The following is a 22,545-nucleotide window of genomic DNA, read 5'->3' as shown; positions in this document are numbered from 1 at the left end:
TGACCCCAAAGTTCCTTCCAGCTCCAACAGGCTCCTGTCTGGGGGTCCAGCCCTGTGAAGGCTTGGGCTCCCTTCAGGCCCACAAATAGTCCCCACTTCACTGCCTGTGGGTACAGACTCCTCAGCAGGACTTTAGGTCCTGGCCTCCTTCCTTCTTGGCTCCTTGAGTTTTGGTGTTTGGCCTTACACCCTTGTCCCAGGAGTTTCCTTCCTCATTCTTTTTCTCTCAGAGCATAAAAACCTGCCTCAGAGCACAGTCCTTTAAGGTCTCATGCATTATCCATCCCCCATCCTGCTCTATGTCCCCCTTCGCCTGGTCTCATCTCACCAGAGACGGTGTGTAAGCTGGCTGTCTCCTGTGCACAGGGCCTCCCTGGTGGATTGCATTCTCCTCTGGTGAGAGACCATGACAATGTCTTGGTTATCTCCCCCATGGTGCCCCTCTTGGTGCAGAGGACACAGTGGGTGTTCAATAAATGCATTCTGCTAGAATGAACTGGTTATCACCAGAGGGTGGGATCTAGATGGAGTGACAAAATAGCAACAGTGTGGCATTTGGGGTCAAACTGCACCTCCAGTTTCTGGCTTATGGTATCCTGTCTGAGTCTTAGTTTCCTCATTTGTAACACGGACACAGCATCTACCTCTCAGGGCTGTTGAGAGGATTAATCCAGATGCTGTGTGGGGAAATGCTTTGCAAACTGGGAGGTGCTGGGAACATGTGTCAATTACCCTGACCTCTCTTGGGAACTTACTTGAGACCCACATTTGTTAACCTCTGCTGGGCACGGTGTCTTGGGAGAGGTCTCATGAACCTTCTGCCACCTTGAAACCTCTGTGGTCACCTGAATTTACATGTCTCACACACAGATCCCTCTAGCCCTTAGTCTCCTCTCCCCCAGGGATGCCTCAGGTGTGAGTCTAGCCTTATCTGAAAACAGAGAAGTGAGCCTCAGGTGGGGAAGATCCATGCCAGCATTCAACAGGAAAAGAGCAATAGGCAGGGGCCCCAGTGTCTGAATTTGTAGGGCTGCTGGTCCATGCAGCAGTCTGAGCAGCAGGACAGACCTGAGTGTTTCCTTCCCCTGATCCTCTAGCCCTCCGTCAACATGCTCTATACAGACCTGTCCCAATAAATGTCTCCCCTCGTTGCTTTATTGGCCATCTCAGCACCACCGTTTCCTAGCTGTGTGACCCCAGACAAGTTACTTAGCCTCTCTGAACACATGCCACCATGTGTCAAACTGGGTTCTTTGGCAAATTAAAGGACATATTCTACGTAAAGTGCTTTACATGGTACCTGACACATAGTCAGGGCTTGATAAATGTTAGCTATTATTAATAGTAATAGCCATTCGGAGTGCCCAATAAATAGGTTCCTTTACTACCTTACTTATAGCAGAGTTCAGTCAATTATTTCCTCATAGCCTTATTAACCACTCTCTACGCAAATAAATATGCCCCACCTTATGTTAATCACCATGGGGCGTGCACCTGTAAAAGTGTTCCCCTTCATTTCATGTACAGCTGTGAGTGTCTCCATAAAGGTCCCCCCACTACCTCATTTTTGCCTGTGTGTTGTGGGCACCTCCTCCTGTCTGTGGTGTTGGGGGCCCTCTCTTAGGCCAGGTTGATTCCTGAGGAAACCTGAGCTGGAGCTGGTCTGCATGAACATTTTGCCTCTCATATTGAACACACATCCCATTTGTAGGGAAATTGGCAATAAGAATGTTTTGACTTTAAATATTTGCTCTGTGTGTGTGTGTGTGTGTGTGTGTGAGAGAGAGAGAGAGAGAGAGAGAGAGAGAGAGAGAGAGAGAGAGAGTGAGAGAGAGAGAGAGAGATTTCATCTTTTCTGCACCAAGCGTGTTTCCCCCAGAAGAAATGCCTACCCACCTTTGGAATGAATGCGCATAGAAGGCAAGGCTCAATGCAGACCTGAGACACTGAGGCCCCAGAGACGGGGTTTGCTCAGTGAGCGGGAGGCGGGGACCCAGCCAGAGGAGGCGCGTGCACGGGGCAAGCAGAGTGGATCATTTCAGGTCAGAGATGAGCGGGAAAAGCAAAGTCCTTGGGTGGGAGCGGGGGTGGAGGCGAGGGCGAAATAGTGGCTGTGGGCAAAAACGCGGAAAGATGTGGAACCCCAGCAGGAGAAAGGCCTGGACACCTTGAGCCACCAAGACTGTCTGCAGGAGAACTGCTGCTCGCACGCACACCCCACTGCAGGGCGAGAAAACGAAGTGGGGGAGTCGGAAAGAAGGGAAAACAAGGGCAGGGAAAAGCAGAGGGAAAAAAGGATTCAAGGCTTAGGCAGGGGGTCGGCGAAGGATTCCTTCCGAAATGTGCTTGTCATCTCGTCCTTTCCCGATGTGTGCCTGCGCGTGTCTTGGAACGCACGTAAACGTGAGCGCGGAGGCTGGCGCTGGTTCGTGCCCAGGCGCAGGCACGCGGAGGGCCCAGCTCTCTCCACCGCCGCGCAGCTGGGTCAGACAGGTCTGCCTCCGTAGGGGAGCATGGAGATGGCAGGGAGGGCGGCTTCGTGAGAGGAAGTGCAAGAAACCAGTGGGCGGAGAAGGCGTGGGGGGCCCCGGCTGTTTGGAAAGGACGCGGTAGCGCTGGGGGCCGAGCGGGTGGCGCCCTGGGGAGGGCAGAGGGCTGAGGACGCGCCGCTGTGCCCCCACGGTGTGGCCCCACGGTGTGGCCGTGGGCAGGTCCCCGGCCTTGCCCGTGACCGAGGACGGTGCTTCTTAAACTTGCCTGTTCCTTAAAATCAAGGCAGGAAGGACACTGCAGAGGCAGGGGGCCCCGTGCTGCTCTAACCCGCTTCTCCCGGGGTAGGGCGCAGGCGTCTGTGTGGTTACCAAGCTCCGTAGGGCCATTTACGCGCAGCTGGGGCTGAGGGCTAGTGACCCACCCTCTGAGTGCTGAATATTTCCTGAAGTCCTGAATGTGCCTGCAGCAGAGCGGGATACAGCTCCCGATACGTGCTGACCAGATGCTTGCAAAAGCCCGCGCTGCGTGAATGTCACGAGCTGGCGGCAGGACGCAGGGACCGATGACTGGGGGAGGGGTGCAGGGAAGGGCTGCGTCACCAGGAGATGGGGAATGGGGCTGGAGGGAGGGGCCGCGAGTGCTTTGAACCTGCGTGGAGCCTCCCGAAATAGAGGGGGGAAGTCCGGGTGCTGGGCAGGGCTGGCTTCACGTGCGTGTCCCCGGCGCCCTGGGGGGACGAGGCGCAAGGAAGACCTCCTGGGAATGTGCTGGAAATACCCGCCTTGAAAGGCGGGGAAGCAGGAGCGTATAGCCCCGAGCACCGGGTGTGGCCGCAGCGCCTCCTGCCCGTGCGCACCTGCGCCTGCCACTGCTGGTGTCGTCGCACGCCGTGGCCGCGATGTGCCCGGCGACTCAGCCACCACCCGCTGCTCCAGAGGCAAGGACCCCGATTCGAGCCCCTGGCGGGTTCCGTCCAGAAGTTCCTACAAGTTAGCTGGAGTTTTTGTTGTTGTTCCTTCCAAGTTTTATTATGAAAATTGTTACTGAGAACAATAGAAAGAAAAGTACAAGGAACGTGCGTGTACACACCTCCTAGGGCAACTGTTTTTAACGTTCTGCCATAGCGCGCACACAGTTTGTGGATGTTTTCTGAAGGGGGCAGGTGGCTCGCCTGTAAGGAGATCCGGACCCTTGACCTTGATGTTGGGAGGCGGTTCTCTAACCAGCTGAGCTAACCAGCCGGACTAGTTTGTTTTGTTTTTGCTGAACAATTTCAAAGTAAATTACAGTCATCTCAATCCCTGCATTTTCAAAATGTAAGGATGACCTCTCGACCACATACTATTATCATGCTTAGCAAAATTATTAATGATTCCTAAGGACTCAGATTTCCATTATCTTCAAATGCCTTGATGGCTACAGCTTTTCAAACCAGGTTCCAATGATTTGATTGTTATGTCTCTTATGTTTACTTTAATCTAAAACATCCATTCCCACCCCCAACACTCTTTTTAAAAATGACATTGGCTTTTTGAAGAGTCCTACGGTCTTGCCGAGTTGCTTCCCCAAAGTGTCATTTGGTTTGTGCCTCTATCCCTCATGATTCTTGATAACTAGGAGTTACCCCTAAAGGCTTGATTAAATTCAGATTAAATGTCTTTGGCCAGAGAACTTTGTAGGGGAAGCTGGGTCCTTCATATTGCAACATCTCCCACTGTCCTATTGGCACACTCCTGGGGGAGGTTTTAATGATCCAGTTTCCTGGACTCCTCCCCAGAGGGTCTGGTCCAGCAGGTCTGGCATTGGAGCCCAGGTGTCTGCATTTTTCAAAACCACCCCATGTGATCTGACCACGGTAGTGCACAGCCTGCATTCCCAACCCTAGCAACCAGCGAATCAGTGAGTGTCCTCGGTCCTTGGAAGGGCCATAGTGTAAGGGAGCAGGTGGGACAGTTGAGGTAGGTGAAGTTCTTGAGGATCCAGCTCTGGTGATCGGTGCTGTCTGAGTGTGAGGCAGGGAGACTGGATATCTGGGTCCCAATAGAAGAGGGCTACCTCGGGGCAGCTCCAGGCTCACCTGGGAGTTCTTGAAAGACCTGATGCCTTATGTATGCACATCTCAGCACTCCAGGCATCCTGCACAGGGCCAGGCACAGTGTAAGTGTTTGTGGAATGAAGACACACACCAGGGTGGTGGCTCTCTGAGGAGCCTGGGGAGCTGTGCTAAGCGTGAGCTCCCAGCCCAACCGTGTTCCCTACTGGGCTTCTTCTAAGTTTCCAACAAAGGATTTCCAGACTGTGCAGTTAGTAGCTGTGTAAAAAGGTCCAGAGAACTGGCAGCGCCATCACCCGCCCTCAGCTTGTCAGGGTGGCTGCCTGCGGGATCGGGGGTAGGTGGGGAGAATGGCTGGGGTAGTCAGGTGGAGCCACTTCGTGCAATGAAAGGAGGTGAGAAAGTCATCACAGGCCTACTGTGCCTGTTAGTGAATCAGGTGCTCAGCTCAGGGAGACAAATGAGTGAAAGAATTCCTCCTCTCAAAAAGCTCACCTTTAGTGGAGAATCAGAGAGTCAGCTGGACAATTCAACTGAGTGTGTTTAAGCTTATCACTGGGACATGTATAGGAGGGAATCACCAGAGGGAACAGTTTAAACTGGAGACATTAAGAGGGGATTTTAAAATCAGACTTGGAAGGATGAATGAGTCCCAAGTGAAAAAGCGGGTTGGTCAGGCTATGTCTTGTGTTTTACCAGACCTGGGCTTGAAGGGTAAACAGTGTGGGGACCCAGTAAAATCCTGGCCTGGGAAGTGGCAGACTTGTCCTCTCTGAATAAGCAACTTAGCCCTAAAAGGCTCTCATTTCCCCATGTGTAAAATGGGAGACTAACCCCTGCCTTATGTAAAAGGGGCTGGAGGGGTCAGGAAGGGGATAAGTGTGTTATAAGGTTAAAATGAGCAGTCCCAGTCCCTGTCCCTCTCCCCCCAGCACTCCTATTTCCTGGGGTTTTCACCCCAAGTGGGACGTCTCACACTCTGCCACTCGGTCACCTGCGGGATGTCTCTCCTGCACTAGGGTGGGGGCCTCTGAGGAGGGCAGAGGCTACATCTTAGATACTCTAGGCACGCAATACACAGGTGCTGAATGAGGCCCCAGCTCTCAGATGGTCCAGTCTGGGGAGCTTCAAGAAGGATCTGTGTTGTGTAAGGGAGACAGTTCTGGCTGGGAGTCAGAAGGCCTAGGCTGTATGTACTCCCTGCACTGCCTCCAACCAGTGGAGGAACACCGGGCAAGTCCCATCACTTATCTGGGCCTCAGTTTCCCTTGAGGAATGGGACTAGAGGATATCCAAGGTCCCGCCCAGCTCTGACATTTTATGACCTGATCCTGTAGTAAAATAACATGTGTGACCATTCACAGAATGTCTAAAGCCTTTCCAGGGCACTTCAGCTAAAAGACCGGCAAGAGAACCTTCTCGGGCAGAGACTTTTATTCAACAGGCATTTATGGAACCTTTATTATCTTGTACCTAATGAGCATCCCACAGACACCTGGTCCCAGCAGGGTTTCTGGAATGCTCAGCATCTCTTGAGCTGAGAAGATGGGACCCATTTGGAGGGAACCATGAGAGAGGCATCCGAAACTGACGGGCAGGAATGTTGTGACCCCAGGCAAGTCTTTGGGCCTCCATTGCCTCATCTGTAAAACAGAGAGCATAACAACTCTGTTTGCTAAAGCCAAGGCTGGACCACAGCCTGCAGCTCTGGAGCGAAAGGGCACGACCTGAACAAGGAGGAGATCGTGGGGCTCCCTGGTGAGTTCTGAACTGCTTGGCAAAGTTGAGGAAATGACCCAGCTCTTGGCACGTGCACTTGGGAGCTGTTTCCTCCTCCATGGTCACCTGCAAACATTTGTCGACCTATGGTCTTGGTGCCCCTCAGGGAGACCCTTTGGGAGTCTGAGGAGTGAGACCCCTGGCCTGTCCCATCCTCTCATCCCTCTCTGTATGCCCGTGTGGGCTCAGGCTCTTCCCTGCCTGTTGTGCGAGCGTGTACCTCGCCCCAGCTCTGGGTGTCCTGGGGTGGGGGCTGCTGAGGAGCACCAGGCCCGAGCTGCTGAGCCCAGTGCACCGTCCCTCCCTTCTCCTTCCTGCCTCCTTCTCCCCGCTCGACTTCTCTAGGCCTTTCCCCCACGTCTTCCCTCGCAGGCCTCACCCCCCCCCCCGCCCCCCAAGTCCCACCAGCCTGCTCTATGCCCCGCCCCTGAATTTGGCTGAAGGGGACAATCCCTCTCTCCCACCCTCTCCCCTTCTGCACTCTCATCAACTCCACTTTCCTGTGAAATGGGGGGGGGGGAACTTCATGCTCACAACACAACAAAAAACAGGTTTCAACATTTTACAGGTTTCAACATTTTTCAGGCCGCCTTGTCACATCTTATCAGATCAGCCGGAGCCGCAGGCCAGGCGCTTTGGAGAACAGAAGCTGTAACATTCCAGCCAGGGCTCGGCCCCACCCTCCGCACCCCTTCACTCCCTTCCCTTGTCTCCCCAAAGAAACACCCCACAGGGCTCCCCGGGATGGAGCGCAGGGCGGCCACCTCTCCCCTCTGACTGGCAGCTCAGGCTTTGACCCCTGGGCTTTGAGCTTCTGCCCGCGCCCTTCTCTTCTCCCACGGCTGCCCTTCTGTGGCCCTTCTGGGCCCTCAGGTAGACCCCACAGGTGTGCTGCCTCCTCTGAGGGCTCCACTTGGTCTTGAAGGGGAACCTCTAGAAGCTGGAGGCAGAAGGGAGTTGTCAAAGTCACACACAGAATGTAGAAGCAGTCACAGGACCTGTGAGTTGTGTCAGAGAGTTAGGGAGCGTGAGATAGGAGAAGCCCCCAGCTGCCCTGTGCTGGGCTCCTGTGACCTGTTCTCAGGGGCTGCTACCCAAGGAGAAGGAGTGGTTTTTACTTTGCTTTTCTTTTCTGCATGTATGAGTTTTTCACCCATGGTGCGGGACACTGCCTGGAATACCCCCCTTTCCCTCACCTTCACCCTCAGGCACCCACCTTCCTGCTCCTGCCACACAAACAGTGATCATGCTGACACAGTGCAGGGTGACAGGTCTGGTAAGGGCTGGCCAAAGTCCAAAGGCCCAGATATCAGCCGAGCCAACCTGAGGGGACAGACCCAGAACCTGGGTCCCAGGCCAAGAGGAAAGAGCTGCCTCTGCAGCTCATGGAGGGTGGAGAAGGGGCAGGGCTGGGAGGTCCCACCCATGGGAGGACACGGCTGTGGACTGGATGTCTAGGACACATCCAGAGCTCTCACCCAATGAGGGGAAAGTGGAAGGAAGGGAGGGCATGGGGACTTACTCTGGCCAAGCACGCCGGTCATGCACCTCCGTGGGGACCTTGTCAGGAACACCAGGAAACAGAAGCCAGACCTGGGCACCTGGTACCAATGTCGGCTGGGCCAGGTTCAACCAAGCTGCCTCCTGCAGGGTTTGGGGAGAGCCCTCCTGGCCTCTCGGCCTGAGGCTCTAGCCCCTGAGGCTGGGCTGGTTGGCCTCACCCTCCCTGCCCCCAGCCTGGTTCCTCCCTTCTTGCGCATGCGGCACCTGCTGCCACCACCATGAGGCTTCCCAGTTGGCACAGCCTCCCCCAAGCAGCCACTGAAGGGAGCGCTGGTCTAAAGTATCATTCAACTCCTAGATCCTGGACAAAGATCCCCAGATCTGAAATTCTAGCCTCCACTTTCCTGTTCAACTCCCACTTGAAAACTCCTGCTGTCTGGACATGGGAGCCTGGAGGTCTCTTACGTTCCCTGTTTGGCAACACCATCTCCATCATCCTGGTCATTCTGGCTCAAAAGCTTGGTTATGCTGTCCTTCTTCTTGTTTCCCATTTGTCCAAGCAGTTATTGATCCTTATTCATGGCTTCCTCTCTGTCCTGAGATGGCCAGAGGGCCCACTCACTGCCACAGACCCCACTAACTGAGACAGGTGGTTCTCAGGCCAGCTGTACAACAGGCGCACTCCAGACCCACGCAATCTGAGTCTCCAGGTGACTGCAGTTTCCTTCCAGGCCAAGAATCTCCTTAGCATCAACTGCCACACTGGCCTCCCAACAGCCTTCCCAGCCTTTGGTCTCCAGCACCCACCCCTTGTCCCATTTCACACACGACTAACAGATCAGGAGTCCAAAGTCCAGATCAGGAAGCTTCCGTGGCTTCCCAGGCAGCCAGAATAAAGCCTGGCTCTCAGGATCCCTTTCTAGCCTCTTCCCCTCCTCTGCTCTTCACCCACTCGCCTCCACCCCAGGAGACCCATTGCTCTTACCATGTGCTCTCTGGCATGGTGGCTGTGTGGGCTGCAGGACCACCTCTCACCCGTTTGTGGCACCCACAGCACCCAGACCTAGTTGGTGCTCAAGAAATGCTTGTGGGTCTGTTATGGACAGGTGCCTCCTGGTCTGGACACTCCTGGCGTGTGGCCTCATTCGTGCCCACGTTCCCAGCACCTGGGACTCTGCCAGATTGAGAGTCATCCCTCAATAAGGTGTGTTGAGCGAATGGGCGGTAAATAAATTTGTTTACCAGGAGAAGACTTGAACCTATTCTCCAAAGGACAGGCACCTCCATGTATTTTACAGGTGTATTCCCTCCCTGGGCCCTGGTCTGGACAACTGGGACTAGATCAGATGTGGAATCCAGCAGGTGGCCTGGGGCCCCGTGGGCTCCGTGTCTCCTGCAGTTGCTCCTTCACTGGCTCGTTCAGACCTTGGGTCCCAGCCCCATGCATGGACCTTCTCCACTCTCCTTCCTAGACATAAGCAGGGCTGCTCCTACCCCTGCTGGAGACACAGGAGAACCAGATGGCCCATCCGTGCCTGTTGAGTGAATGATCTGGCGACTGATGGGAAAGGTACAGAGACATCTCCCTCTCTTTTGATGAAAGACATCCCCTGGGGTACCTAGAAGCCCCCCGTGGACCACAGGACGACAGCACCATGAGAACCCCTTTGGCTCAGAAACAACTTCCTACCCTTGGCCCTGCACCAAGGTGTTGGGAAGGGTGTAGACCAGAGCTCAGCACCCATGGGGCCCACATGTGTTCCAGGGAGGACCAGTGGACAGGCCGGGAAAAATGATAGCTTGGGAATCTCGAGCCGGATTCCTCCTCTCACTTTGTCACAAGCTCCCCACCCAAGCACCAGGGTGAGTGGCCCCAGTCCAGGGCTGTGGCCTCCCTTGTCAGGAGCAGTGACTGCCTCGCCACTCTGGGTGTGACCTCCTTGAAAGTCCCAGGATGTGATACACCCGTTGGGCCCAGCCCCTTTGCCGCCCTGCTGGGCTCTGTGAATGTGCTGGGCTCCCTCATGATGTCCACTAGCCCTGAACAGCCTTGTGACCTGAATGGAAAGGCAGTGCCTTGAGTTCCAAGGCGAATGCTTGGCTCTTTACTTCCTGCTCTTTTCTCAAGCCTTTCCTTCCTCTTCTGGAAGTTTCTGTCTTTCCCCAGGCCAGGGCGGAGCCCCTCTGAACCCAGGATCAGGTTGGGCCTCAGTCCAGTACTGCCCAGGAGCCAGCAGGTGGAGCACCTAGCCCTGGGCTGTTGTGGATTCACAGAAACACTGTGGTTACTGCTGCAGGAGGACAGAGACTCAGGACCACAAAGGAGGTGGTTTCCAATCCCTCCCTTCTCCCTCCCTCTCTTCCTCTCCCCCCTCTCCCCCTCTCTTTCAGCACCTGTGTCACTCATTTTAAGAGACACTAGGTCTTTGGATCAGAATCTTAAGATGTTCTCTCTTCGGGGCTGGCAGAGATGATTAGGCCTCACACGGGGAAAGCAGAGGGCAATGGGCCCATGATTTTAAGAAAGGCATGCTTGGGGGAAGCTTGGTCATGGAGCTCACCCTAAGGCTGGAGGGAGGAGAAGGGGAGCCCTGAAGGTTCTTCTTGGGCTTCAGCCCCAGGGTCCAACTTCTACAGCCCCCCCAATATGGGGATGGAAGGGTCCACTCTGTGCCCAGCCTCAGAGAAGCTTCCGAGAAGATGCATTTATTTCCCCCAGGTTAAGGGACTGATGGGAGGTAGAAGATGGCATTCTTACCAAAAAAAGGCATGATGGTGCAGGGAGGAGAGCCCTGGTGGTGATCTAGAGCCCTGGCTTCTACTCCTGCTCCCCACCAGCCAGCTGTGTGATCCAGGGAAAGGACAAACCCTCTCTGGGCCTCAGTGTTTCCCTGTAGAGAAGAAAGGGATTAGACTAGACCAGCAGCTCTCAAACTGCATCCTGCAGAGGGGCCCTAGGTAGGGGCCAAGGTCAAGTTGAGAGATGGGGATCCAGGTACCACCACCCCTTCTCTTTTTTTTCTTGCTGTTTTAACCATTTTTAAGTGTACAATTTAGTGGCATTAAGTACATTCCAATGTTGGGCAATCATTACCACTACCTGTTTCCAAAACTTTTTCATTATCCCAAACTGAAACTCCATACCCATCACCACCCCCAGCCCCTGGTATCCTCTAATCTACTCCTGTCTCTATAAATTTGCCTATTCTAGATATTTCGTATAAGCAGAATCTTACAATATTTGTCCTTTTGTGTCAGGCTTATTTCACTTTCCATGTTTTCAAGGTTCATCTATGTTATAGCATGTGTCTGAACGTCATTCCTTTTCATGGCTGAATACTATTCCATTGAATGGATGTACCACATTTTCTTAATCCATTTGTCTGCTGATGGACACTTGGGTTGCTTCCACGTTTTGGCTATTGTGAGTAATGCTGCTATGAACATTGATGTCCAAGTATCTCTTGGAGTCCCATTTGCAATTATTTTGGCCATATACCTAGGAGTGGAAATGCTGGATTATATGGTAATTCTATGTTCAACTTTTTCAAGACAGGCCCCCTGCCTGTATGATTCCATCTGGGGAAAATGACTAACAAATAAGAAACACCCTGAACTAAATGACCCCTGAGGCCACTCCAATCTCTAAGATCCTATAATGTTGGGAGGCTCTGAGGTAAAACATACAGACAAGCTTGGGCACAGGGGACATTACCTGGTTGGGTGTAGGACCCTAAACCCTAGTGAACCGCTAAGGAAAGCATGGTAAGAGTGCCATGGGCACCCCTGCAGCACGGGTAGCCCACCTAAGCAGGGCTCAGTCATTGCTGGGCAGATGGCCGAATCTGTGGGTCAACAGTGTCAGTGTCAGACCAGGCAGGACACACTGCGTGGGGCACTTTTTGGTGTCTCATCGTTTGTTATGTGCGTAAGTCAATTCAGCATCTAGGCTGGCCTGAATTCTTTGGTTAAAAATGTTATCTCTGTCTGTGTGCTCACTGCACAGGCCCACCCTCAGCCCTCTGGTCCCGGAAGGTGCTGTGGGAGTAGCCACAAAGAACTGGGGTGGAGGGAGAATCTGATGAGGCCGTGTGTGGTGTTGAGGTCTGGCCTATTTGGAGTGGGGTGTTTCACCCTGAGAGGTCCTGCTGGCACCAGCTGTCCCTCCGCCTGGCTGCCTGTGTCCGTCCTTGCCCAGCTGGTTGGGGTGGAGGATGAGTTATCCCTGGAGGGAGGGTGGCAGGGCCCTTGGACAGGGCAGGGCCAGGCGCTGGGTATAAATAGCCTGTGGCCCAGCTGAAAAGGCCTGGCAGGGCCCTCCACTCTCCCCCTCACCAGCTGCTGGTGCCAGGTGGGTCCCTACCTCCCTTGGGAGCCTGGCCATAGTCTCAGATTCTAAACGTAGGAACTTCCTCAGCGGAACCGAGGAGTCTTGTCCTGTGTGTAGGTGGAATCTCCGGATGCTTGGAGGCCTGGGGAGTGGGGAGCAGCAGACTGGCCCTTTGGGGAAGTCATGCCATCATTCTTTCCCTTGAGAATCAGCGAGAACCTATCCTGTGCCTGGCCCTTCGGAAGCCCAAGTGTGCTGGGGTGTGTGCGTGTGCGTGCATGTGCGTGTGTGCGTGCGTGTATGGGTGTATGTGCGTGTGCGTGCATGTGCGTGTGTGCGTGCATGTGCGTGTGTGCGTGCGTGTATGCGTGCATGTGTGTGCATGTACGTGCATGTGCGTGCGTGTGTGTATGCGTGTGTCTGTGTGCGTGTGCGGTATGAGGGAAAGGGTTGGGAAATGCTGGGAGGAGACACGAGCTCCATCCTTAGGGTTTGCAGGGAGCTGGGCAGTGGAGAGACACTCCAGGTGGAGGGCCCAGCGTGTGTGAGCAAAGGCGTGCACGGGTGGGTCAGCGGCTGCACGGCATTCGGCAGGCTAGGCAAGTCTAATCAAAGCCACTCATACTGTGGTACAAAGCGTCAAGGAGAGAGAGGCTCGCCCTGTTGCCTCCCCCAGGGGAACGTGCACTTCATTAATGGGGACAGGAAGTGGTGAGCTAAATTAATGTGTCTGTGATGGTGGGATTTCAGCACTGTGTGTGTAGGAGGCTCAGGGTCAGGGTGGCAGGGCATGTTTGGGGGAGGGCAGCTACGCTGCAGAAATCAATCCCATGGCCACAGCCTCATTAGCCCCAACACCAGCCCAGAAGCTAAGCCCCATCCCCAGAGGCCTTGCTAATTACCTGCTGGATGTCCTGATCTGAGCTGAAACCTTTGAATGGAGCATCCTGGAAATGTCCTTTTGCCCTTGCCCTTTGGGTTACCTTTAACCCTCAGGAAGATTACAAATGTCTTTGTTCAGCCACGTTGTTAGGACTGAGCTGCCAGGGAAGGGGACTTTGCTCTGATCCCAAGCATTCTTCTCCATGTTGGATGGGAAAGGGCTCTGGAAATTCTGATGTGTTCCACCAAGTTGGGGATGCGAGGATGGGAGGAATGAGGTTGGTGACAAGGCAAGGAGGGGACAGAGTGCTCGTGCAGCCCCTAAACTCGTGGTAACCACAGCAACTACCCTTTCTTGAGGGCATACTCTGTGCCCGCCACTGGAGTATATCATTTATGCCTTCCGTCACATCTGTTTTGCGGATGAGGAAACTGAGGCATGGAGAAGCCTAAGAAATGTCAGAGCTGGGTGTGAGCCAAGCATCCTGGCTCCAGGGGCAGAGTTGGTTGGGTCTGGTGGGAAGAGGGAAAATAATTCATCATCTCTGAGGCTGCGGAGTTCTTGGGGGACATCACACTCAAAGCCAGACAAACCAGGGTTTGAATTCTACCTCAGCCACTTCCTTGTGTAAGTTGTGCAAATTCCCTGTGCCTCAGTGTCCTCATCTGTAACATGGGGATGATAATGCCCACCTCACAGAGTTGTCATGAGGATTAGATGAGACGACAATGCACGTGAAGTGCCTGCCACAGAGCACATGCTGAATAAACAGCCGTCGTTGCTATTGCTGGTGCCGACAAAAGGAATCCCGCATGGGTCAGAGGCGCGACTGCAAGTACAGTAGGAAGGACTCAGCTGTTAGGGGCTTGGTGGCCATCAGGGGAGTGCAGGGGACTGTGGCATCTCCTTCCTGGAGATATTTGGGGAGCACTCTGGCCTTTGTGGCCAACCAAGCCCTGCAGCCAGTGCCCAGAGCTTGATGCTCTGCCGGACTGAGAAGACCCCCCTGGGTCCCTTTAGGAGGGAAACCAGCTTCACCAAGAGCTGCAGTGAAGAGCCTCTGGGGCTTCCCCACTCCTTGCCCCCACTCCCTGCAGTAGGAGCCAGCCTACCCTGGCTCCCTGGGTGGCCTTGGACCAGTCACTCCTCTCTGTGGCCTCTGCTTTTTCCTCTCTATAATGGGCTTAGTGCTCTCTTAGGGCTCCTCTTGTAGGCTCTGACCGTGGTACGGGGCTCAGCCTCCAGCTTAGCTTGAGTGTGTGGGCTGCAGAAGGTGCTGACAGGTGCGAGGCAAAGGCTGGGAGAAGGTGGGGAAGGAGGAGGAAGGACAGCATGGGAGGAGAAGGGGGAGAGAAAGGGCCCCTAAGTGCCACCCACTCAGCCTCAGTTGCCCTCTCAGCTGTGCCACGCAGGGCTTTGGGTCCTGAGCACCAGAGGAGGGGCTGGCCTGGGCTTCTTCCCAGGCGCGCCTTGCTCCTGAGCCGCCCTCCTGGGATGGTGCTATGCCGAGTCGTCTGCACTGAACCCTTGCTCGGTTTCCCTCTCCAGTGACTGCAGGGCTGCTGGGGCAGCAGACAGGGCAGGGCAGAGCTGGACATGCTGGTCAAGAGCACTGGGAGAGGCAGCCTGAGCTGGGAGGGAGGTCGCACAGCCCTGCATGTTTGGGCAGATTACTTAGTTCCCTGGCCTCAGTTTCCTCATCTATGAAATGGGATGATGGCGATGATAATGAAGTTCCTACCTCAGAGACCTGCTGTGAGGGTAACATAAGGTGACAGACACAAGTACCCAGAATGTGCCCAGGGCATGGTGGGTACACAATAAATAACAGGCATTTTATTATCACTCTGTTTATAACTATAAACAGGGCAGGGGCAGGAGAGGGCAGCCTGCAGGCCCATCAGGTGCCATATGTGCCATGTGCCATCAGGGTTTTGGGCTCACCAGCTCTGTCCCACTCATGCGTGGGCTCAGTGTTGAGGCCCAGGGTGCAGGCCAGGCCGGAAGCCACTCCCACCCCCTCAGGACCTAGGCAGGCATTGCCCGGAAGGGAGGGTGGTACAGGGGTTTGCTTCAGGGGCTCTGGAGTCAGATGGCCTGGGCTCCAATAGGCAACTCCTTAGCAGCTCTGTGGTCTGGGCTGGTCACTCAACCTGCAAGCCTAAGCCATCTGTAAAAGAAGACTGCTAATAACGACCCTACTGTGTGCTAGCATTGTTATAAAGATTAAATGAGGAAAACCCAAAGAAAGGGCTCAGCTCAGTGCCCGGCACAGAGGAAATCAGTAGTCAGCCATTACTAGTGTTAAGTCACAACTTCTGTCTGCTCCTTCCTTCTCTTTAAAAGGAGTGCTTAAGATCTAGAAATCTCTCGTAAATGGTACCATCCAAACTCCCAAGTCTGGTTCCCTCAATTTCTTCCCCCAAATAAACAAATAGACAACTGAGCCCTGACAACTGAGCCCAGAAACAGCCCACGGTGGAAGGACACCATGCCCCTCCACAGTGCCCAAAGAGCTCTGTCCCTTGGACTCTGCACAAGCTGGCTAAGGCCAGGAGCAAGCTATGGAGGAAGTATGCTGGGGAAAGTGTGGAGGAAGGATGCTGGGGAAAGCACACAGCATGTCCCCAACTGCCACAGGCCTGACACCCAAAAGCCCTAATGCTCTCTGAGGAGCCTCTGTTTCCTCATCTGGGGGTAGTAATATTCTCCATGTTAAGAAGTGATTAGAAACGTTGCATATAAGGTGCCTGGCAAGAGTTGGTAAATGGCAGACATTTGGTTCATCCCTGTGTTTAACCCAGAAAGCTTTTGTGTGCTATTTCTTGATCCTCCCCTGGGGTCTTCTCCTGGACCCTCTTCCCAAGGCTTCTTCTGCCTGTCACTTTGTGTAGGGGACTCAACCCAGACTAGTGCCAGACAAAAGCCTTGGTCAGTACTGTATATAAAGGGAGAGGAGACGGGCCCCCATGTACCCCTTCTTCCAGCTCACACTGTCCCCGATTACAGGGCTGATCACAATTGGCCTTGAAGCTCAATGAAACCCAGGGATCATTTTCTCAGCTTTCCCCACACGATGTCATTCTTGCTGTTCCTATGCTGCAGGGAGGGAATGGAAAAGTCGTGATTCCCACAGTACCTTGGTTTCCTAGTGTTTTAAACTCTTTTCCCTCCTCCCCTTTCCCACAAGGCCTTTCGATCTGTTGACTTTTTATAAAACCTGAGAGAGGTTGACAGGATATTGATGAAAAAATTAGGGGCAGAAGAATGGGGTGACTTGACCAGAGTCATATGGTATTGAGTGGGAGGAGTGAGATTTGAGATCTTCTCCCTTCTGGCTCTGTGCTAAACTTGTCTTGGAAAAAAATCCAAGCTCCCATCTCTGGTGAGAGAAGAGGTGGTGCTCTAGAAACTTCTAGAGAACTGCAAAGATGGTCATGGAGGCCTGGTGGACAGACGGAGGAGACACTGGGAGGCTCTGGGCCAGGCAGGCAGCGTCCTGGGGAAGAGGCTGGAGGCATGCCACAGGTGGCGCGCGTGTGTGTGTGTGTGTGTGTGTGTGTGTCCTGCTGGGACTGATGTTTCTCTGCTTTTTATGAGATGGGGCTAGGATCAAACCTATCTCTGTTGCCTTCCTCCCTTTAGGTTTGGGTTCCTTTCCATGAGTCATTGGAAGTCTCCATGTGGCCCCAGAATCCTGGACTCCCTAGGAGATTGCTCATCAGGGAAACTGGGCCCAGAGCCTGGAATGGACTTGATCCGGGCCCCAAGTACCCTCTTTCCAGTCCAGGGTTCTTTTCCTGGCATCCCATTACCCCCAGTACTCCCATGAGAGGTTTCTGCTGGTCTCCATCGCCCTGAAAGGTAGTTAGAAGGCTGACTTTGCCTGGTTCAGAGCCCTGCCCTTCAAAGGGCAGGGTGCCTCCCGAGGTCAACGGAAGCAAGTTCAGGAGCCAGGCTTCTCAGGGCCACAGGTTTAGGCCCATAGGCCCTCCATTCCTCCACCTACCCAAGAGGGCTCAAAAAAAAAAAAAAAAAAAAAAGAAATGATGCCCACGATGGGCCATGTGCTTTGTGCCCACAGTGCCATTGCCCTCTGTCTGTCCGCAGGTCCCTGGCCCTGGGCCAGCAGTACACATCTCTGGGCTCACAGCCCTTGCTCTGTGGCTCCATCCCAGGCCTGGTCCCCAAGCAACTGCGCTTCTGCCGCAATTACATCGAGATCATGCCCAGCGTGGCTGAGGGCGTGAAGCTGGGCATCCAGGAGTGCCAGCACCAGTTCCGGGGCCGCCGCTGGAACTGCACCACCATAGACGACAGTCTGGCCATCTTTGGGCCCGTCCTCGACAAAGGTACTGCCTCTGGGCCAGGTGGGAGTCGGTGAGGGGCTGGGTGGGGGAGGGCATCGGAACCCTTTGTCTGTCCACCCCAGGGTGCCTCAGCTCTGAGTTCAGGGTCCCCTCAGGAGGGTGATAAAGCTGGTTGTGACCAGTGGCCTCCATGGAAAGTGGGTCAGTTCCCTCTGCACAGACCCAGACTGCCACCAAGGCAGCCACATCTTCCTGGGTGCTGCTGAGCATGGGACAGCCTTGAGACGCTACCCTGAGATCCAAGATCCTGAGATCCAAGGGCAGGCACCAAGGAGTCCACAGTCTTCCTTCCTGGCTTGCACAGAGATGGGCCTAGGCTTTGATGTGGATATTAGTAACATTTTTCCAATGCTGTGTTAAATGCTATGCAAATGCAGCTTTGGGGGGGCGGGCATTGCCACCCCTAGGTGTCTCCCATGTAGAAGGTCCGCAGGAGCTGAGGAAGCAGGCTGCCTGGTGCTGGTAGCATTTCGTTGTTCCCTTCCCCCACACACCGAAAGGCTCTCTTGGTCCCCATGCCCTGTAAACCGGATATGCCCACGAACTGTGGTGGGCTAGAGGGCACACTGGCCTCTGGGGAACTTTCCAGCCATCTTGCAACCTGGGATTCTAACTGGCTGTGCCTCACCTGAATGGAGTCCCAATATTTGACTTTGAACATGGAGGTCGCTAGAGGGAGGGATGAGGGGGAAACTGCTCCCCAAGAAGAGGACTTTGGGGCTTGTGTGTTCTGGGCTGAAGATGGGCAACTCTTTGAACAAGTGCAGTATCCAGAAATTTCATGATGCTAGCTGGGCTGGCCACCACGACAGCTTTGCCATCAAACCGCTGAGCCGGGCCCCCCCTCCTTTTCAAAGAGAGGGAATCGCTAGGAGCTGCATTTACAGACGTCAAGAAAAGGGATCCGAGAGCCGGTGGCGCGGTGGGGGGGAGCTGGCCACCCCCATTTTAGCGGCCAATCCCCCTTTACCTGTGCCTCAGGAGCACAGGGTCTGTCCGACCTACAGGCAAAATGCTGGCTATTGTCAGGGGACAGGAGGGCAATTAGCAAATCAATGGACGGTGATGTGTTTACACTCCTATTACCAAAGCTAATTATTCCTTGTTTACATAAACGGTTTGGCCTCTTAATTGGGGCCAAGCGGCGGCGGTTTGCATTTCAAACCTGGTCTTGCGGGTGTGCCCGTCTCAGCGCTTTCCGGTGCCCCCCTCGGGCCAGGTAGCGCTGAGTCCGCAGCCGCGCGTCCAGACGCGCCCCCCGGAGGCGACCACTGTCGCTCCCCGCCCCGGCCACCAGCCCCCGAGAACGGGGTCTCCGGGCGAGCTCCCCACTCACTCTGCGCGCAGCGTTTTAAGTCACCGTCCTAGGTTCTGTCGCATGAATTACGGGGGACTATGTCAGAGACCTTGGGAACTGGAGGAAAGCCGTGGAGGGAGTGTCCGGGGGACGCCCCGCGCCCGGGCGGTGGAGCCGGGTTCGGACGCCGCTCGGGGCCCCCGCCGGGTGCACGGCCGAGGGCTCCCCTGCGCCGCCGCGCTGAGACCCAGGGTGGCGGGGAGTCGGTCTGTCCGGGCCGGGCGGGGGGCGGCTCGCGCAGGGCCCCGCGCCATTCACACGCCCTCGGGCCGCGGGGCGGGGCGCGGCGCGGCGCGGGGGCGGGGGGCGCCGCTTCAATGGGGACGGCGCGGCCCGGCGCCGGGGCTGGGGGCGCCGGGGCTGGGGGCGCGGCCCGGCCGCGGGAGCCGCCCGTTGCTACGCGGTGGCGGCCGGCGCGGCGGCCCGGGCCCGGCGGCCGCATTATGCGGGTAATGCGGTGTGACACCGCGCGAACAAAGGCGGATTGAGCGGCCCAGCGGGCCCCGGCCGACGGGGACCGGCACAGCGGGGCTGGCAGCGCCGCTCCCAGGCTAATCCCCGCCCCGCCCCCGCCGCCCCCGCGTCCCCGGGGCTGGGAACCGAGCGCGGCCCGGACTCCGGGCGCCGCCGCCCGCCCTGCGAGCCCTCCCGCCGGGCGCTGGAGGAGCGGAGCGCGGCATCGGGACCGGGGGACCCTCCGCGGTCGGCCCCGGCTGCGCAGACTCCGGCGCCCGGCGGGCCCCGCGCCGCACTCCCTGCCAGGGTTCGTGGAGGTGGCCCGTGAGGGCGCTGGGCCTCAAAGGGACAGCAGTGTCTACGAGGGGTCCCGGCCGCCTGTCTGCGGAGCTACGGCTCCCTCCGCACGCAGGGCGGCAGCCCGGTCCTCTCGACGGGCTGGGCTCCTCGCAGCCTGCGCCAAGGTTGCGAGTCACCTCCGGGCTCGGGGGTCGCCGCCCGGGGGAGAGAGGTGGCCGGACTGCACATCGCGCAGGCCTGTGCTCCCCGTCAATGTCCGTGTCCGTGACACGGGCGCGTACTAAACCCCTCTGCCTCGCAGGGTGCAGGAGACGGTGCGACGAAAGCGCGCGCGGCGCGGCCCCTGCTGCATACCCAGCATTCAGAGGAGGTCACCGTCGTGACGAGGCCGGGGGGACAGTAGGCGAGAAAAAGGGATCTCCCCTCTTTCTTCGCTGGACCCTGACTGGGGCAGAACCAGGGGAGCTGCTCTGTGTCTCGACCCTTCCTGGGAGGGGCTTGGAGTCCTCAGTCCAAAACCTTGGGGGCGCGGGAGGAGGAGACCGAGGCACGGGCCACTGCTCTCCTGGTCGGGAGCTCTGGCGCCAGGGAGAAGCTACAGCCATTTGACGAGAGGGTAACTGAGGCTCCGAAAGGGAAAGGGTCTGCCCAAGTGCGTCCCGGCGGGGAATGGCGGCCTTGGGCAGCTCTGAGCGTGCAGGCTCGCAGGCCTGTGCCGGGGTCTCCGGAGTCTGCCAAGGCGGAGGGCAGGAGCGCAGGACGGAGCGCGGCTGCCTCAGCCCCTCGCAGCCTGCAGAGCGGTTGACAGGCTCGCTCCGCCCCTTAGCAGCGGCTGTGGCCCTGGGCTAACTGGTGAGCGGCCCTGGGCCTCAGCTGCGACGTCGGTAATGTGGGACCTGGGCCAGCCCGAGAGGGTCGGGAGGGTTCCTCTTCCCTCGGTTTCCCCACCGCCTCCTCCTCCCGGCCGGGGAGGTCGCGGCAGAGCGGGCGGTCTCGGGCCGGGGCCTGAGCGCTGCCCCCACGCGCTCCCCGCAGCCACCCGCGAGTCGGCCTTCGTGCACGCCATCGCCTCGGCCGGCGTGGCCTTTGCGGTCACGCGCTCCTGCGCCGAGGGCACCTCCACCATCTGCGGCTGCGACTCGCATCATAAGGGGCCGCCCGGCGAAGGCTGGAAGTGGGGCGGCTGCAGCGAGGACGCCGACTTCGGGGTGCTGGTGTCCCGGGAGTTCGCGGACGCGCGCGAGAACAGGCCGGATGCCCGCTCGGCCATGAACAAGCACAACAACGAGGCGGGCCGCACGGTGAGCCGCGCCGCCCTCGCCCCAACCCTGCCGGAGACCCCCGGAACCCCTGCTCGGACCCTGGCCCTGCCCCTCCTGGGCTGGCCTCGCCCCCTCCCCGCCCTGCCCCTTCCCGGTAGCCCTGTGCGTCCTGGGCTCCCCTTCCCCAAGGCTTGGCCCCCAGCACACCCCACGGCCACCCCTTCTGTCCACCTTTCTTCCTCCTTGGGCTGTTCCTCGTCTCTGCCTGTGAGTGTGGCCCCAGGGGGGCAGGTCCCCCCCAACCCCCACCCTGTGCACTTTGGCTGGCTGAGTGAAGTCCGGGAGACCTGGCTTTGAATTCAGCCTCCATCCCTTCCTATGATTGGGTGACCTAGGGCAAGTCACTTAAGCTCCAGCCTCGGTTTCCCCATCTGTGAAATTGGGATAACAATTCCTGTTTCCTATGCTGTGAGAAACGGATGTGATGTGTGCCTATGCTGGGGGTGTGAAGGGGAGGGAAGCAATGATCACTCACTATCCTTTAGGTCCCTGCCTCAGTCCCCATCAGTTCTCCTCTTGGTGCACAGTAGGAGGAGAGCAGGCTACAGTGGAGTGAACGGGGTGGGCAGGGTAAGAGTGGGAAGGTCTAGATGTGCTTCCAGGTGGGGTCAGTCTGGGAGCCAGCTGCTACTCCTCTTCCCCAGACCATCCTGGACCACATGCACCTCAAGTGCAAGTGCCACGGGCTGTCCGGCAGCTGTGAGGTGAAGACCTGCTGGTGGGCCCAGCCTGACTTCCGTGCCATCGGCGACTTCCTCAAGGACAAGTACGACAGTGCTTCGGAGATGGTGGTGGAGAAGCACCGTGAGTCCCGAGGCTGGGTGGAGACCCTCCGGGCCAAGTACGCACTCTTCAAGCCACCCACTGAGAGGGACCTGGTCTACTACGAGAACTCCCCTAACTTTTGTGAGCCCAACCCGGAGACGGGCTCCTTTGGCACGAGGGACCGGACTTGCAATGTCACATCCCACGGCATTGATGGCTGTGATCTGCTCTGCTGTGGCCGTGGCCACAACACGAGGACGGAGAAGCGGAAGGAGAAATGCCACTGCATCTTCCACTGGTGCTGCTACGTCAGCTGCCAGGAGTGCATACGCATCTACGATGTGCACACCTGCAAGTAGGGAGCCAGGTAGGGTGCGGGCTGGGGTGGCGGGGCACCCTGATCCAGGGAGCTGGGTTTGCCCATATCCTCTTCTTGACCACCCTGTTCTATTGTTAAGCTAGCCAAGACACCCAACTTCCCACAGCCAAAATAGGAAGCCAGGATCTCCCAAGCTTTAGTGGAATGGTCCTTGGATAGTGAGTTGGTGTATTACACAAAGCACAGATGACAACCAAGCATGTGCACATAAGCTGTGAACAACTGATTAAATTTTTTTTTTTTTTTTTAAAGATGACGGGTAAGGGGATCGTAACCCTTGACTTGGTGTTGTCAGCACCACGCTCTCCAAGTGAGCTAACTGGCCATCTCTATATAGGGATACGAACCTGTGGCCTTGGTGTTATCAGCACCACACTCTCCCAAGTGAGCCATAGGCCGGCCCAATTGATTAAAATTCTTATAAAGTTAGTAAATTATGAGCCAGATCGAATTTTTGCATGGTCACTGACTATCATTATTGAGCATTGTGGAGTAAGAAGAGGGACACTGGGGCTGGAAGCTGGGAGACCCGATCCCATACGGTCCTGACTTTGT

The 22,545-nt window shown here is 56.4% G+C and overlaps 1 protein-coding gene across 1 annotated transcript in view; it reads left to right on the top strand.

Annotated features, from left to right (window-relative positions):
* The window catches only part of WNT3 (Wnt family member 3), a 39,041-nt gene extending 17,071 nt beyond the window's left edge, over positions 1–21,970 (top strand). Inside the window, exons 2-4 of the mRNA XM_063081449.1 lie at positions 17,152–17,393; positions 20,560–20,825; positions 21,491–21,970. Coding sequence (XP_062937519.1) covers positions 17,152–17,393; positions 20,560–20,825; positions 21,491–21,970 — 988 coding nt within the window. The remainder of the gene's footprint in view (positions 1–17,151; positions 17,394–20,559; positions 20,826–21,490) is intronic.
* Positions 21,971–22,545: the final 575 nt, after the last annotated feature.

The sequence above is a fragment of the Cynocephalus volans genome, chromosome 16 (genome assembly GCF_027409185.1).
Source record: "Cynocephalus volans isolate mCynVol1 chromosome 16, mCynVol1.pri, whole genome shotgun sequence".
Taxonomy (NCBI): domain Eukaryota; kingdom Metazoa; phylum Chordata; class Mammalia; order Dermoptera; family Cynocephalidae; genus Cynocephalus; species Cynocephalus volans.
The sequence above is the reverse complement of the archived record's forward strand: the minus strand, read 5'-3'. Positions and strand labels throughout refer to the sequence as shown.